Below are 17,746 nucleotides of genomic sequence, written 5' to 3' on the forward strand. Positions count from 1 at the left end.
CTCCCCACGGGGGGGTGGGGGGGCGGGGGACACATCGTGATACAGAGACTGCTGTTCCTGTACTGTACATATCTTGCATTTTCAACTGAGTTGTATTAGCGAAATGTTTTAAGCCTATTGAGAGCTCCTGTAAATGAGTAAGAAACTAATATAAGATGCACGCGTTGATCGTTGCTGTTTGATCAAATGCAAATGAAAAGGTGCTATTCGTTTAGTTTAATGTTATGTTTTATTGTCATTAATGTTAGAAATGCCGCGCACAAACACACCATGAAGTGCTTATTTAAAGATTAAGATAGTACTGTACACAGATGAAACAAGTGCAAATAAAAATAGATAACTTGCGGATATGCTAATTTGTGTTCTATTTGTATTGATGAATGGCAATTATGACACTAGAACAAAGAAAAATACATATTGGGCTTACCAACCCAACATAACATGATCTACATACACGACAAATACAAGAGTAAGAATAGAAATTCACATTCATATTTGAGAGTGTGTTTGTGTGAGGACTCTTGGTCTTTCTGGATTAGGTATCGTGTCATGGGGGGAGGATCAGGTCTCTGGCTAGAGCAGCTGTGCCTCTGTCTCCCTCCATCTTGTTCCTCATTAGACTGTCTCTCTTCCTGGTTATACTGTGATTTCATTGGGTGTGAATTAAGTGGTTGGACGTGTGGAGGATGATGTGGCTGATCAGGGCAGGCATGTGGCTGTGCAGTAATCTGTTGCCGGCTTCTCTGTGATCATAGCCTGGAGGACCCAGTGTCCCATCTCATGCAAATAGACATTCACAGAGGAAACAATCACACACGCCACATTTGTGTACTTGCACACCAACACAGAGCCATCACACAGGGCTTGATGATGCCCCAAGAAGTTGAGTTCAGTTGCACGCCATTGACGGAGAACTCACATCTTCCTTCAGTAACCACCACCACCGAAACGACCTTTCGGAAAAGGGTTAGAGTTAGGGTTAGATACAGTTAGTGCCTAACCCCATAAAACCCTGTGATGGAGGTTTGGTTGTACAGACTTTAAATACTTCCCTGTAATTGTCTATTGAAGGGAGGGAGGTACTACAATCTGTCACTCTCCTTCACTGAGTCAGCCATCGTGATGAAGAGCTCCTGAATTATTCAAAGAAAGAGCACTTTGTTTAAAGAGCACAGCAGGCATCAAATATTGAGCTATACTGTAGTTGCCATCCATGTTGTTTGTGAACTTACCAAAAAGGTACAGTATATGATTTGAGGTTGTTCAAATTGATGTAAATACCCAGAACCTGACCACCACAGCCAGGTCAAATCAATACACTCACTCATCTTCTCTAGTTCTTCAGAAGCTGCATGGATGTTTGGGCCGGGGCCTTGGTGGGTCCATAAACAGACACGGGTCTCAGAGGATGGAGGAGGCAGATGGAGCTTTAATTAGTAATGACCTGGGTGAGATGGGGTTTGTCTGAAAGCCCGAGGAGATCACTGAACATAAAGACTCGTAGAGATGATAAATGCTGCCTACCGGGCCACTGAGAGACACACTGACCCAGAGAGATGGAGGGAGGGGGCTGGAGAGGTGGGGAGACGGAGGAGAAAAGAATCAAATTGGTTCAGCTGCCTTCCAAACTGAGGTTTATTGAGTGCGTAGGAAGAAAGTCATTACTCTTCCACTGCCCCACCTAGTCCCAAGGTCATAACAAAAGGTTTGAAATCCCTCCCCGGACAATATTGGAGATATTTTGAGAATAAGAATGTGAATTAGGTTATAGTAGATCCAATGTAGCTGCCGAACCCTATAAAGCTAGGAGACCTAGCCTGTTCCAATTGTCCCTGGCACATCATTAATTGCTGTTAAATTGTTCAAAATGAAATACAACTTAAATACAACACAAAACACAGGGGTACATTTACATTTATGCATTTAGCAGACGCTTTTATCCAAAGCAACTTCCAAGAGAGAGCTTTACAAAAGAGCATAGGCCACTGATCATAACAACGAGCTAGTCCCAAACACTGCAAGCAGCCAAAACATGAAGCATACATTGTGAAAAACTAAACAAGTGACAAGGTAGAAGTGGGTTTAATGTTGGATGGAAATCAGATCAACCCATTTGCTTAGGTGGGGTCTGGGACTGATGGGTGAGTTGTTTGGAGTTGCTACAAACAAACAGGAAGGGGAGGGGGGGAGGACACACGCCATTGTCTGGATGTCATCTGAACGTGATGTGTCCTGAACGAGGCCCTGACGGAGATCCAGTGGTAACATGCTACATGTGACACGTTTGGGTTTGGTTGGGTATGTTACCACAACGTCTCAGATCTCTGTTGCTCTGTTCTCTCTCTTCCCCCAGCCCTCAACAGACTGCGAAGAGCTGTTGCCATGGTGACCGGGCGCCAGTGCAGCTCCACTCCTTGCAGTGAGAGGGTTAATCACGGGGTGGGGTGTGTGTGTTGGGGGGGGGGGGGGGGGACTGTTGCTGGTACCAACCCAGGTCTCAAGGGAACGCCTCGCACGTAGATTCTTCACCTGTTTACTATGTAGGTCTGACGCAGGGCTCACCTTTGTGGGAGAGATGGTTTTCAAGAGGATGAAAGGTCCTGGGGAATAACAACATGGAAATGTTTCTTACATTACATATTTTACATGTTTTGTAAAGGTGGTTTGAAGAGGAAAAACTGGTTTAAACATGGGCCTCTTCAGCACAAAGCTTGTTGACCTTTTTATTTTTCTCTTTCAGTCTATATGCGCACTGTCTCTGACACAAACATAGCTGTTCTCCTGTTATGTTCAACGGAAAGAAGCCATCTTGTCTTTGCCTTGTGGCTCATGGGGATACCACAGCACCATCTAGTGTTTCAAAGATGACAGTGCTTTCAAGAGAGACATCTTTAAACAAATCTACATTAACCTTAAGGTAAAGAACCTTGACAAACGATGTAGCTGTGTAACTTGAATCTTTTTATTAGGACATATTCAATGAGGAAAGTAAGTGGGGTTTTAGGTTTTGAGATTACAACAAACAATGCGCATACTGTACCATTACATAAATAGCTTAAATCTCAAATGTAGAAAAATATTTTTCAAGCTCATATTAGGATTGTAGTAGTTTGATACATTGTATGTTACTTGTGACTTAATATTACTGCATTAAAAGGTAACATACAGTTCTGATGAGAGTTAGAGTAATACAACACTAGTTTAGCAGAGACATATACTTCAAAGACGCAAACCCTTGTTCACAGCCGTCATAAAGTATTCAGACTACAGAGAACAATCATCAATTCCTTGAGGTTTCTATTAGCTGACAGTGAGGCTTGACTGAAAATCGGACATTACAGTTTGCAGGAAGGGACTCATGCGTTACGGTTCTATCTAATATTGCCTGAAAGCACAGCTAGGCATTAAACTCATTGTATGTAAAGATCTCGGGCTTGGGTTTGAGATTGAAGTTGTAGTGTCCGATCTTGTTCCTGTGGTAGTAAAGCACACAGATGAAGGCACCGAGGAAGAAGAGGGTCATTCCTATGCCCAGGAAAGAGAAGCCCACCAGCTGAAGAAGATCCAAGTTCCCGTCTACGGGCTCTGTTAGAAAGTGCAACGATACGTTCATCCCAATCGGTCAAACTGAAGAAATGACCTTATTCTGTAACTGTGTAAAACTACAGTCTACTTACTTTCTTCTGATCTTAGAAATGGACCACAGGATGCCTTTGCTGTCCCGAATGGGTTGGAAAAGCCCTTAGTTTGCTCAATGCAGTTCTAAGAAAGTCAATATTCAACAAAAGAAATGAAAGTTTTGGGGGGGTTGCTTGTTTTTTTATTTCCTTTGAAATGATTACAATCAATCTCTATAAGAAAATAATTTCACCGAAGACACTCACAGGTTTGCAGGAGCCAGAGCCAGTGTCCACGCAGATTTGAATCTCGCAGTGCAGATAGATGACATTCAGGGGGACGAAGGAGAAGATTTTGACACTGACACGGGACCTGCTGGAGTTCCCGTTCTCTATGACTGCACTGTATGCACCTGAGACAGGACAGCTGAGGAGAGGGAGACAAATGATCTCATCACTTGTCAAATCCTCCAGCCCACATGTGGGCAACAGAGCAATACCTCCATCGTCAAAGCTCCAGAGACCACCTTCAATGTTCCAATAGGACCTCTCTGAACCCAAAACTTTGAAGCAGAAGAACAGCGTACCTTCACCAATAGCAGTGTTCTTGGGAGGTAAGGAGCAAACCTGTTTTCCAGGAAGGTATATGGGAACCCATCCGGGTTACTGGTCTCGGTCACCCAGCACCTGTTGATGACCACTGTGATGTTGCTCATGGTGGAGTTGAGGGTGACCTCCACCACAACCTCCTCGTTGGGGGACAGGCTGTAATTCTGAGGCTGGGGATACTTCCCGTTCAGGAGCTGCAAGGTCAGCTGGAACACCCCCGCTCCAGTGATAACATAATTCATCATGTCATACCTGTGGTCAAACACACACAAACACAAGTCTGGATTGGCGGTGGTATATTCATGTCCTGGGGTTTTACATGATACAGGATTATGTTGTATCATCTGTACTGTAGGTTTACCACATTTCCAGTGGCTATTTATGAAACATGTGAGACATGAAAGCAGGTGTGCAGTGGTTTGAGGGAGTGTCTCAGGTGAGGCAGTGATGGTATGGGTAACCATGGTGAGGCTTACCCCGTGGGTCCGTAGCCCGTGGACACGAAGATGTTCCTGCTGTAAGTACAAAGGATGGGCACCTGCAGACGGACTGTGGGCGTGCTCACGTTGCCATCAGGCAGGGCCTGGGGAATCATGGAGCTGAACAAAGTCACCTGGGCCGAGTAGTGGGAGCTGTTCTGAAATCCAAATAGAGACATAGCTCACATCTGCTCACCTCTTAACAGAACATGTGGACAGTTAAACCCATGTCTTCCCCTTTTGTGGTTATGGTGCCTGAACCAACAACAATTGAAAAAAGGTTCGGATTTTTCTCAAATGAATCGCCGTGCTATTCGTCAGGTATTCATACCTGATTCTTGTTCAATGATAACCACACCACCGACAGTACAAGTTTGCATATGCTAGGAACTTACAGATTGTATTTGGGTGCCACACAGGTCCTGTCAGGCCAAATAGTGTCGTACCTAACATCACAATGCCGTTCCGAAGCAAGGAATGTCGCTATGCCGACCTTAAATTCCTTACCCTTTCCATTTCCTTAAGTGGAACTTACAGTTTCTATTTGGGTGCCACACTGGTCCCATGCTGCGGTCAGCTGGATGTGAGTGGTGTTGCCAACAGGGATGCCACATCCTGGCTGGCCCAGGTAGAGGGCTCGGTCACTGATGTGGCCATTCACCAGCAGCTGCCTGGCCACTGTCACTGTGATGGCACTAGGCAAACACTGCACTGAGATGAACTGTGTTTGGGACACCAGAGAAGTTGAGGCTGAGGGCTGTGCAGTCCTACTGGTGCTGACCAGAGAGGTAGCAGTGGTGATGGCGGTTGTGGTAGTTGTAGTTTTCGTGGTGGCTGGGGTCGTAACTGGAATAGTGGTTGCTGCGGCTGTGACTGGAGAAATGGTTGGGGTTTGGACTGTATGAGGGGAAGTGGTTGTGGCTGGCATAGTTGCTGTGGTTGTAACTGTCACGTCATGTGACACTGCAGTAGTTACGGATGTGCTCGCGTTGAAGGTGAGTACTATGTTTGAGGTTGTGTGTGTAACAGGAGAGAATGTGGTTATAGGTGGATTTAGCGTCGTGATGAGAGCTGTTGGTGTAGTGATGGTCGAGGATTCTATGGAAAAAGGAGATTTTATGAAGACAAACATACACATGTTCCCACAGTGACATCAGAGGCTTAAATCTTTATATCTAAAAAAGATTGAGACAGTGAAGTGGGCAAAGGAGAAGATCGTATCTGAGATCTAGAAGTCTCTCATCTCAGCTCTCGGCTGCTACCTTGACAGCTTCGTCCAGGCAAGGAGGGATTGGTGTCTGTGTAGCCTGTCAGGCAGGCACAACTGTAGGAGCCCACGGTGTTGGTACAGTCCGCCAAAGTGGAACAGTCCACGTCCCCCGCCGCGCACTCATCAAAATCTGTCAGGGACAGAACCCATCAGGTCTTCACCATCACCATCCTTGCACATTACTATTGTCTCACTGTGCTCTCTGTAAGGCTGTCTCCCTCACTAAGGGGACACAAATCTATGTAGGTAATGAAGAACAGCCATTTAAAAATAGCAAGGCTCGGCTGGTGTCAAGCTGAACGTGTTTATTTGAGATACCGTATATGTGGGTGCTGTTTCCGTCCACAGTGTACACCGAGCTGTTCTGCAGGGAGGAGATGAACGCTGAGGACACGTTCCAGATGACCTGGGTGTCCGTGGGGACGAAGACGAAGGTGAAATTGACCACCACGCTCCCACGAGACAGGCCTGTGATCAGGAGTTCCACCATCCCTGACTTCACCATGTCCAAGATGTCCGGAGGGAGGGATTTCAGGATCTACGACAAAGAAATCCAAATTGAGAAAGGGTTCAGAAAATACCCACAAAACCAAACTGAAGTGTAAACTTACAGGCAAACTAATGTTTGACTTGAACTTGTAACCTCCTACCTCGTCTTCAATACATCGAGTGAGGTTTTGGTAGGCCTGGCTGCTGTGGTTCAGCATGTCAGCAGTGAACTCAATGTTGGTGAGGCGAGCTGTGGCTTTAAGCGTTTGTGCAGCTATGGATGAAATACATATTCAGTCAGTGGAGTTCCCTGACAGAAACCTTCTCGTTTCCTGACAATGAGAGTTAACAGTCAGCGATCTCAACAGTCAGCGATCTCAAAATCCTGTTTACGGTTTAGCCCAAGTCATGTTGTTGCTACTATAGGTCACATGATAACGGATTAGATCAAATGTTTTCTCTGCGGGTCACTTTGCTCCGTCTTGACATATCACATAAGTGTTGTTTTCAATCATTTGGAGTCAAAGAGGTGCCACGGTATTGAAAGCGAAAGCATTTGAAAACATTCACAAATCTCAGTGTGATCCACAATCATGAAATGACAAAGATTTCACAGGTGTGAATTGGGTGCCATGTGCACCTGATTTACCTGTTCTCACGTGGATCTGCAGGCTGTGACCCTGGACTCCGCAGGCAGAGGGCGTAACCGTGACGTTGTAGAGCACCCCGGGCTGCAGCCCTGTCACCTGCCACATCGTCTGATTGGTCGTCGAGCTGTTCTTTACCTCTGACCCTTGAATAAGGTCAACCCGGAAGGTTTGCCCGCTCTGGGATTGGCTAGTCCAGGACACGCAGAAGGAGGAGCCAGTTACATTGTATGACTGCAGGTTGGTGAGAGGTGGTAAAGCTGGAGGAGGGGAGAAATAGGTGTCACAATCTGTTTGTTAGTTTGTATGGAGCAGCCTATAACTTTCTTCTTGTGATATAAATATAATCAATATATTGGTCATTCTATTTAATGATTGAAGAACTCTGAATTAGGATCAATCTTGCTGACAGCTAGCAATGTGACATTTGGGAAAATTGTAAAAAGACAAATTGCATAAACCAGTGACTTGTGAAATAAAGGGTGTGTTATCCATCCACATACAGCATGGGGGAAGGGTGTTGTCCACGCTGGTGCTGGCTACAGTGCTGTTCTGATGGTTCTCAGAGACAGGCAGGGCCACGCTGGTCAGGAACCCAGTAGAATGCTGCCCTGATGTGGGGTGTGCCGTAACGTTGTCATGCATGCCGGAGCTCCAGCTGCTGCTCTCTTCTGGTGGGTTGTGAACGGTGGTCCAGTGAGGGGGCATATGAGTGACATTGTCCACGACTGGTGTCGAGGAGAGAACAGACGGGAAAAAAACAAACAGATTTTTTCACGTACGTTTTCCAGACTTGACAAAAGATTGCGTGTGAAGTTGCAAACATGTATACTCTCTGATTTCTAGTCAGGGGCAGGAGCCCTAGTCCTCACTATGGCAGTGCACCCCTGGGTTGTGAGGCTGGGTGTCAGTGAATCCCGGAAGGCAGGAGCAGCTGTAGGATCCCACGCTGTTGTTGCAGGTAGCATACGCTGAGCAACAGTTGAGACTAGCATGGACACACTCATCCACATCTATACAAAGACAAACCAATATATGAATGGATACAGCCTGTGTGTGTCTGTCTGTCTGTGTGTGTGTGTGTGTGTGTGTGTGTGTGTCAGTACGTGCATGTGTGAGTGTGTGTATGTGTGTGAATGGCTGTATCCTTGTGTTTGCACTGACGAATTTCCTCGTCGGCATGTGTTACAAGTGTATGCGAGTGACCTCGTTGTTCCATTTGTACAGGAAACACAGATGTCTGTTAGTAGGAAGCGGAGGCAGCAGGACACCATGGTTACACTTAGTCAGCTGTTCCTGAACACAGTGTTCTCGTCAACATTAGTCAAATGCAGTTACGGGAATTACATGACAATAATACTCAGCTGGTGGAGTTAATTCCTCTCTCCGTGGTCCACAGTGCCCCTACCTTCCACTGCCACTGAGGTGATTTCCTCAATGTTTTGGAGGAGAAGTTGAAGCTTTGCCGTGGTATTGGACAGGCACAGAGTACCAGGGGAACCAATCAGGAAGGAGGAGGAGGTCCTGTATGGATCCAAAGGCCAAGACTCAATGTAGAAGATGGACATATTAGGGAAGTTCAGTGTTCCTGTCACCTGGAGGACACAGAACAGTAGTGTCATAAAGAACCGTCTGAACAAGGACCGTCTGTGGGAATGAGAACGTTGAAGAACTCAGGATGACCCACCATTGAGTGAAGGAGGCGTGTGTGGTTAAGGATCCCTCTGTCCAGTGACAGCATGTAGTAATCTGACTTCACTGTCACAGTCAGATTTAAGCGCCAACCTTGGCTACCTGAATGAATAATAAGGAAAAACAATGACTTTTACGAACTATGTGCGTAAATATGATATCAATAATAAGCCACTTATAAATAAGACAAAATGTAGTTGACCTGATGGCTGAGGGTTTGTGCATTGTCCTTGGCAGCACTTCTGCCACCCTGGGCAATCTGTATCCTGTTCACAGCCAACCGTGTAGGCTGCCAGTGCAGCCGGCTCAGGGCAGGACCCTGGCTTGGCTGTGAATTCACCACTTCTGTTCAGGGCTAAGACAAGAAAATAATCTATGAGTTAAGTGTAAAAGGCCTTAACAAGCTAGAAGGGTTAAAATACTGATGCTCTTGTTTTCACAGCCCCATCTGGTGGCTGTTGAAGAATACTGCATATGAAAATGTTACCATGACCACTGCTTGAAACATTAAACATGGGTTTTCAACTCAATTTACTATAAATCCTTTACTTTAAACATAACATTTATTGGTATCATTTCTGGGGAGAAAAAGCTAAATGACCTAAACAAGTAAATGAAGCACTTCAAAACTCACGCAAAGCACAATAGCTGCCAACTTGTTCATAGCCGGCACAGCACATTCTAACTTCTTTGGTGACAGTCTTCTGTTCGATCCGGTAGGCAGTTTTATAAAGTGTGACCTCACACAACCTCCAAGGGAGCCAGCCACCACAAGGTCGCTTCTCTGTGTAGAGGGTCGTGTAGGACGCCACATGACTCTCCACGATGGTCTCATTCCCAGTGCATAGGTTATAGCTGGACATAGACAATCTGTATCCTGGAATGGAGGGATAGTGAGATATTACAGTATAGTAATCAACTGACTGTGTCTACAAACAAATGGTGTAGGCGCAGTGTTACATGCAAAACAAGTCTAATTGATCTAGTAGTTATGTTATCATATTGAACCATTTATTTACAGTTCAGAATGCACCTGCTTTATAGTTGCATTAGCCGTTAATAACATCCTCTCTATCAGTGAACCTATCAACAAAATACATTCAAAATATTAATTGACTGTAAAATATGTTGCCCTCTTACCTTCAGACAGAGTGTTGTGTCCCCTGCAGGACCCCAGCAGGACCACAACCCAAAAGGTAGACAAAATCCAAGTCATGTTGAGCATCTGAGATAGTTTGCAACGTGTTCAAGGACCATTCTGTATATGCATTGCACCTAGCTGAGTTCATAGTGATGGTTTCCAGTTATTTTCATCTTCCACACCACCCCACCCCACCCCACACACTCTCTTCTCCTCCCAGATCCAACAGTCCCTGGTGTACCCTTTCTCTGGCAGCTTCAGTGGCAGAGATACATGGATGGAGTGCAGTGTTTCTAAGATTACATTACAATTACTGCAATCCACTCGAATAGTAGTCATCTATGGTTTTCAATTAAGAAATCATAAATAGATTTGAGAATGTATATTAATTGTTGGGTACTGATGTTTTGTGTGCTTATTTATCAGAAGCCATTAATGACCATTTACCATTAATGATATGACTTTGATATAGAAATGATTTCACATGCTTTTGTATCCCTGCAAGTTGATGGACTACGATGTGGCCTAGTGTCAAACAACATGTTTATGATGCCAGAGGGGCAGAGAGGAAGGCTTAAAGAGCAGCACTGACTGTCCCAGATGGCATGTTTTCCAGTTTGGTATCCATGGCAGTGGTGTACCGTGATATTTACTTTTAAAGCCCTTGGCAACCAGCATCAGTGGAGAGAGGTGCAGGTTAAAGAAAATGTTTTTTTTTTTTGTGAACTTTATATTCTTCAAAAACACTTTTCCAAGAAAATACTAGGACAAAGATATAGTTGGTAGATTATGTTAAATTACAATATTAGAATTAGGCCTATCTCATTTCTTGTGGAACCTTGGGTCCTTTTGTCATAGCTCATTACAAGCTTGTGAAACATTTAATTGCTTTGCGTCATATTGTTCTAATGTGGTGTGAAATGGAAGCTAATTAAACACGCTTCTGTAATTTGAGTAATGAATGTCTCAGTACTAACCAAAGCACTGGACAATGAAGAGGGTGGGTAGGGGTTGAGAGGGTTAAAGCAAATGTTTGTGTATGTGAGGGGGCGGAGTTGATTAGTGATGTGAAGTATTAAGACTATTTAGATCATATTCATGCATACATCAAACAAACATGCGTTTGCATTTGTAACACTGTGCCACACCTGGGTTGGAGCATTACACTGTTCCCAGGTTCCTGTGAACTTTCCATGAGGAGTCCAGATAAACACAGCAACCAATTCCCCTCAGGGAGCAGAGGTACCTGAGCAACTGCTTTCTATCCATGTCTCTTTAATTAGTTTCATTGGGGCCAGTGGATGTGACTACATGAATCAACAACAATCAAGTATCAGCTCAGGCATATTTATTTTACAGGTGATCAACATATCTATAAACCAAGTAGCCTATATAATTAAATTATACTTTGACAGTTTAATACTTTTATTATAGTATTGGCAACACAATACTCACTTTTAACATTGCTGTTGAAAGTACGGATTATTTAGATCATCTACAGCCGCAATTATTAATGATCAGGGATACTACTAATGTAACAATTATCTAAATGAAATGGCGATTATACACAAAAATATGGTCTGTGCCTTTAAAAGAGTGTCTAATGATTTCTGCGTGTCACTTACGCCCACAGTACAAATACAGCCTATCACAGAGTAGTGCACGTGACGAGCGTTCTTTGCGATGACCTCATCTCTAGAGTGGGATGACGTCAAATTCAAGATGGATGGAATCACGACTGGCACATACACTCAACAGAATTCTTAAAGTAGTGTACTCCGTGGGAACAGAGATATTACACCAGGGTAAGTTTAGGTTGCCAATGGACAACTTTGATTGAGATTATCTGACCGTAATGTCTTGTGCTGTTAGCGTTGCTTGGGAAAAGCCTTTTCTCCTGACGTAACTCGGAAGGGGATACTTCTTTTGTAAACCTCTCAGTGCTTGTGGCAGGGCTGAGTCTGCGCTGTAACCAATTCGAGAAGACAGGAGCGGGTGTGTGCTCACGTCCATTGAACACACTCTCAAATAAACAAGTGTTTTCAATTCTGATATTTGCATAGTTGGTTCCATTGAAACTAGGAAAGCCAAACAGCAGTGCATTTTATTACGTCTTGGAAACATTGTAATACAAATAATAATAGCCATGTGCTCGTCAGTAGTAGGCTATAAAGATTTCAACGCACGCTTTCTTGTTTTTTCCCTGCTTGTTCATGAAGAAGGTAGCTAGTTAGTTTCTAGGGGTGCTAAAGCTTATATTCAGCTGAAGTTGAGTTGTGTCATAAGAAATTCAGCCACGTCTCACAAATGAACGCTCCCCGGACTTCCCCATTGCATTTTAGTTTGGACTGCGTTCTCATGTTAGATCTTGTTCTTATAACAGCAATAGCTGACAAGACATAGTTGCTTAGTATAACATACGTCAAGATGACTGCGTCTAGAGTTTCCGTTCATTTTAGAACGTTGCGTCCCAGTCCTGCAGTTTGTGCAGTAGCCTATGTCTTACGGTTAAAACATGATGTAATGTAATGAGCAAACGGCTGAACCCACGCATGCGTCATCTTATTTGCGCTCTTACCACAGATGAATCAAGAAACCAGTTGCTTATTCAACCAGTTCACAGGCGTTTTGCTTGAATGGGATATAACAATATTTCATGTATCAGTTATATCGAGTAAATAGAACTACAAATATTGTTCAGTCCGTATTTGCTATAGAACGGCTAGTTATAGCTTTACATACTTATAGTTTGCATCTATAAAAACGAACGTTGATAAATTTCCTTCATGTTGATGTGCTTAGTCATCATATTTCCTTTATCATTTGTGTTTAGCAACCACATAATAGTAAAATTGTATTCCTTTTTTTCCCGCCAGTATGGAAAGCCTAGTGCATTACAGCCACCCCTCACATGCCCTGTCAGTGCTTGGGGTCCTCAATGAGCAGCGCCTTAGGGGACAGCTGTGTGACACAGTGCTGGTTGTGGGGGATCAACGATACCAGGCTCACCGGAGTGTACTTGCGGCCAGCAGTGAGTATTTCCAATCCCTGTTCACACGGAGAGACTCGGAGCCACAGAAAGCGGTACAGCTGGACTTCTGTGAAGCGGACGCTTTTGAAATAGTGCTAAATTATATATATTCATCCTCCCTTTTTGTGGACAAAGGAAGCTTGGCAGCCATCCAGGAGCTGGGCTACAGTTTAGGAATCCCCTTCCTGACGAATATTATGTCAACAGCTCCTCATGTGTCCTATTGTGTCTCCAGAAAAAGACTGGGTTTTTCCGAGGAGGATGAGAACGACAGTCAGCAGAAGAGTGTTATTGTGTGCCAGACCCAAAGTGATGCACCTGTTCCCAGCGGCGCGTCAACATTTCGAGGGAGACACCAACGTACTCCCCCTGTATCATCTGAGACAGCGTCATCCCCCCACTCCTTCAGAGAGCGGGGTCAACACCCCTCAGGACCCGTCAATGAGTCAGCCAGGCATGCTGCGTCCGTCCCTAGAGAACCAGCCCACGTGATGAGTGACACCGACAGGAAGCCCGTCGGTTCATACGCCTCCATCTTGAAGGGGCACACATCCTCGTCAGCGAGGCCGCAGCTCACTTCGTCAGTCTCCTTCAGTGAAGTTCAGATTCAGCACGTCAGGTTACACGTGGACGGCAGCCTCGGCCCTAAAGAGGAGGAAATGGAGTCCCATTATAGCCCCAGGCCACCCTCTCAAAGCCAGACCAGTGAGCCTAGCCAGACCATAGACCGGAGTGGTCCCCTCATAAAAAGCTTGCTGCGCAGATCGTTATCCATGGATAGTCCTGTCCCGGTTTTCTCCCCAACGTTGGAGCTCAAAGAACTGCAAAACAGAGAGCAGTCTGTTGTTAAGACGGTGGCAAAAAAAGAAAAGCAACCGATATCTGAGCCCAGACCCAACCCAACAAGCCACCAAACCCAAACCAAAAGTATTTCTCCTCTAGTTCTCAGGTCCAGGTATCACAACAGGTATGAGGAAGACCCTCAGGGAGACGAGATCCAGGTGAAAACGGAACCCAGCAGTCCACTCGCTGACCCCTCTGACATCATTCGAATCACGGTCGGGGATAGTTTGCCCGTCAATATCAAAGACTTTCAACTGAATTTTGACACAGACCCCAGACCCTCTTTTAACGTCACAGGAAAGAGAAAGGGTAGGACAGACAACCGAAGGTATCCGTTTAAAAAGTCCAGGGAGATCAATGAACATCATCTTACACTGTCAGAGCCTGTCCAACACGGCTCCAACTTGGAAGACAAAGACGAGGACAACGAGCAGCCTAAGCAGAGTAAAATATTTAAATGCTGGAGCTGCCTGAAAGTATTCCGATCCAGTGCTGGGCTTCATCGTCACGTCAACATGTATCACAACCCCGAAAAGCCATATGCGTGCGACATCTGCCATAAGCGCTTCCATACCAACTTCAAAGTGTGGACCCACTGCCAAACTCAACATGGAGTCGTTCAAAACCCCGCCTCATCCTCTAGCTCTTCTCTACTGGATGAGAAGTTTCAGAAGAAGCTGATAGACATTGTAAGGGAGAGAGAAATCAAGAAAGCCCTGCTCACGAAGCTCAGGAGAAATAAGCAGGGTCTTCCCCCTCAATTGTTTGCCAAAAAGAGGACTAGAGCACATTTGTGTCCTTACTGTGGGAAAACGTTCATGTTCCAGTCTCATTTCAAGCAGCATTTGAAGACTCACCCCGCCGCAAGAGCTGACCAGGAGACGGAGAACGAGGAGGCCGCTTTCCAGAAACAGGATCAGACTGTTCATCAGAAGGAAAACACAAGTACAGAGGTTTACTCCTGCAGACTCTGCAATGAGAAGCTGTCCTCCATCTTTGAGCAGGGGGACCATGAGAGGGGGTGTAGGCATGCGACCGTGTGTCCCTACTGTGGTCTCCGATTCTCCAGTCCCGAGGTCAAGAAGGATCACGAAACCCACTGCAAGTACAAGAAACTGACCTGCTTGGAGTGCATGCGCACCTTCAAGTCCTCCTTCAGCATATGGCGCCACCAGGTGGAAGTTCACAACCACAATATGATGACTGTTAGGGAGCAGATGAGCCTCAGCTGCGACGAGAACAATGGAGAAGTGCCAGATCCTCTCAGAGAGTTGCCCAATACTCAGGAGTCCATGGGCACGAGTGGCTCAAGAGAGGATATGGCCTACAGTGACTCCTCAGGAGCACCCATGTTTGACTCTGAAGACTCTTCGTCGTACATACCTGAGGACCTGAGTGTGGGCCAGCATCACGGAGAGCTGACCGTGAAGGAGGAGCCAATGGAGGAGGCTGTCAGCGAGAGGGAGAACGTGACGCCTATCACAGTCAACCCTGAGGAGCCGGGAGTGTGGCCGTGTGAGAAATGTGGCAAGCTTTTCGGTTCTCACAAGGACCTGGAGCGCCACCAGGAGCTGCTCTGCCACATCAAACCCTTCATCTGCCACATCTGCCACAAGGCCTTCCGGACCAACTTCCGTCTCTGGAGCCACTTTCAGTCCCACATGTCTGCCTCAGATGAACCTGGAGCAAGGGAAGCAGACCGACGGCCCTCGTCTCCTTCTCCATCTCCACCCCTGACCCCACAGGTGACTGCTCCTCCTGCCCTGCTGTCCTCTCCGCCTCGAACAACCCAGGCTGTACCAGTGGCTGAGGAGGAGGAGCCTGGATGCTCATCCATGACCAAGACCAAGAAGCCTGACATGGACAGACAAGACAGTGGCCATAGTCCTCTATCCAGGACGGATAGCATCGAGAATCCAGTGGCTTCTCAAGAGTCTGACACGCTGTTTTACCATGCCCCCTCTCTGTCTGCTCTAACATTTAAGAGGCAGTTTATGTGTAAGCTCTGTCACCGTACTTTCAAGACTGCCTTTAGTCTTTGGAGCCATGAACAGAGCCATAGCCATCTGTGACCTTGTCACCCGAGCACCAGAGCCCCTCGTTGGACATGTGACACACCCACATATTGGAATAAGTACAATAACTACTTACATCTCAGCCTACGCAAGAATGAATGTAGTTATTCCCGTTTATAGTTTGCTGGCCTACCTGTTATCGTTCATGTACATTGGTATAGAGGTGGAAAAGTGAATGTGTACAGTGAAAAGACTTCATCAGCTTCATGTGAACTGATGCTTTGCCTTTAAAATCATAGGTTGGTTCTTTATTTATTTTAGGTATCACCAGAGTGAGCCAACATGCTCATAAAACATGATCATCATGCTAAAAGTGCTGTTTTAGACACTGCTATATAATTTGAGAGAGACTGAAGTGCTTTTCATCTGATTTTTTTTGTTCTGCTAGCTAGTGCATTAAGTTGCAAGTAGTTAATATCAGTGGCCTCAGGCATTCTGTAATTGATAAAATTGATATTCATATACATATTTTTTAAGAATATTAAATGATTCAATTATTTCCTATTATAGTATTGAGTATGTTCTTTTGAGTATTGCACATGTGGTCTAATTGCTGTTATTCTGATATTTTTTTCTAGTTTTAATTCTCCCCATTCCATTTTAGTGTTTTGTACTCATGGATGAAATTCACATACCTCCTAATTTTAAAACTCATTTTTAAATGCCTTTTTAACATAGAAATATGACCAAAGAAAAGGGAGAATAGATACAATATCTGGAAACACCCAAACCCTATTTTGACCCTTACCTATGGCCTATTTGTCCCCAAACTCTTGAGTACAATCTCACCTGAGTTGGACACTTAATTGCACAGTTTAATTGATATTTTACTATGATTGTAACTGTAATACACATTGGTAGATCATTGTTTACTGCAAATGAATGTCATGCTTCTAATAGCCTCTTCCTTAAATATTGTAAAATATGTGTCTATCTTATGATACATAGGCTAGTTGAAGTCATGGCACATGGTATTACATGGTGTAGGAGTTAACATCAGTACAGTATATTGATATGATTAATGAATAACGGCACTAGTTTGACAAAAGGTTTTTGCAAATACATTTGATAATTACACGTATTACTTTTTTTCATTAAAGTGTAGATATCAGAATATCCAAGCTGATAAAATTTACAAAATGCTCTGGAACATAACACAACACAAAAGCACAATATGGATGAACATTTTTTCTAATCAGGCAAATGATCTGAAATACACTTGATCGGAAAATCTGAAGCTTCTGTAAACCACCCCCTTGTATAAGTGACTTAATGAGTCAACAATGTATTGTAGTAATTTTACATTCTTACATAACTGGCATACTTCTGCTGTGGTTGTGGTGGTTTTAGATGTAATCTGAAACAAGAGTCATTATATGGTTCTAATTTTCTTGTCAGAAGTTTATTGTATTAGAAGTGTAACCTTTGGGAATGTTTGTAAATCTGTGGGGGCACCTCTGTCACCACATGAATATTCTACAGTAAATAAAGGAAATTAGGATTTAGCTTGGGAAAAGTATAACTTCTGGTTAATTCTGTATATATTAGTGATGTAATTTTCTGTGAAAAACTTAAAGATCAAGAGTAAGATATAATTTCTGTATTGCAGTGTTTGTATTCAATTTTGTACCTAGTTTGTTGCTTTATAAAAATGTGTGCTTTTACTGAATTTATGCATATTTGTATTAGTATGATTTACATATTGCAGTTTTGTGTTTGGGCTTTTTCTACAGTTTTGTGCTTCAATTCAAAGTAATAAAGTGACATTATGCCTATCCCGACCAGACCTATGCTACCCTTTATTTACATGCATGTTTTTTTTCCATTTTCTAAATTACGAGTCATGCTTTTCA

The 17,746-nt window shown here is 44.3% G+C and overlaps 2 protein-coding genes across 2 annotated transcripts; one reads left to right on the forward strand and one right to left on the reverse strand.

The window, feature by feature from the left end:
- Positions 1 to 2,974: 2,974 nt before the first annotated feature.
- Positions 2,975 to 10,019, reverse strand: umodl1 (uromodulin-like 1). Its single transcript, XM_084698748.1, has 17 exons — positions 9,944 to 10,019; positions 9,438 to 9,680; positions 9,006 to 9,158; positions 8,799 to 8,905; positions 8,520 to 8,706; positions 7,984 to 8,124; positions 7,615 to 7,839; positions 7,114 to 7,371; positions 6,626 to 6,738; positions 6,294 to 6,513; positions 5,968 to 6,105; positions 5,241 to 5,803; positions 4,703 to 4,863; positions 4,245 to 4,478; positions 3,885 to 4,044; positions 3,678 to 3,762; positions 2,975 to 3,585 (listed from the first exon to the last, which is right to left on the reverse strand). The coding sequence occupies exons 1-17, from the start codon at positions 10,017 to 10,019 to the stop codon at positions 3,398 to 3,400; spliced, it is 3,252 nt and encodes a 1,083-aa protein (XP_084554874.1). The 3' UTR covers positions 2,975 to 3,397.
- Positions 10,020 to 11,634: 1,615 nt separating this feature from the next.
- zbtb21 (zinc finger and BTB domain containing 21) lies at positions 11,635 to 17,674 on the forward strand. The gene is made up of 2 exons (XM_084698662.1): positions 11,635 to 11,749; positions 12,821 to 17,674. The coding sequence occupies exon 2, from the start codon at positions 12,822 to 12,824 to the stop codon at positions 15,888 to 15,890; it is 3,069 nt and encodes a 1,022-aa protein (XP_084554788.1). The 5' UTR covers positions 11,635 to 11,749; position 12,821; the 3' UTR covers positions 15,891 to 17,674.
- Positions 17,675 to 17,746: the final 72 nt, after the last annotated feature.

This window comes from Hypomesus nipponensis, chromosome 5 (genome assembly GCF_054491055.1).
Source record: "Hypomesus nipponensis isolate SF chromosome 5, ASM5449105v1, whole genome shotgun sequence".
Classification (NCBI taxonomy): domain Eukaryota; kingdom Metazoa; phylum Chordata; class Actinopteri; order Osmeriformes; family Osmeridae; genus Hypomesus; species Hypomesus nipponensis.

Excerpts from the sequence above, each read along its gene's own strand:
- umodl1 (XM_084698748.1), bottom strand. The coding sequence starts at position 10,019 with ATGACTTGGATTTTGTCTACCTTTTGGGTTGTGGTCCTGCTGGGGTCC. Across the intron at positions 8,707-8,798 it reads CACGCCTCCTTCACTCAATG|GTGACAGGAACACTGAACTT; the intron begins GTGGGTCATCCT and ends TGTGTCCTCCAG. Across the intron at positions 4,045-4,244 it reads TATACCTTCCTGGAAAACAG|CTGTCCTGTCTCAGGTGCAT; the intron begins GTTTGCTCCTTA and ends CCCTCTCCTCAG.
- zbtb21 (XM_084698662.1), top strand. The coding sequence starts at position 12,822 with ATGGAAAGCCTAGTGCATTACAGCCACCCCTCACATGCCCTGTCAGTG.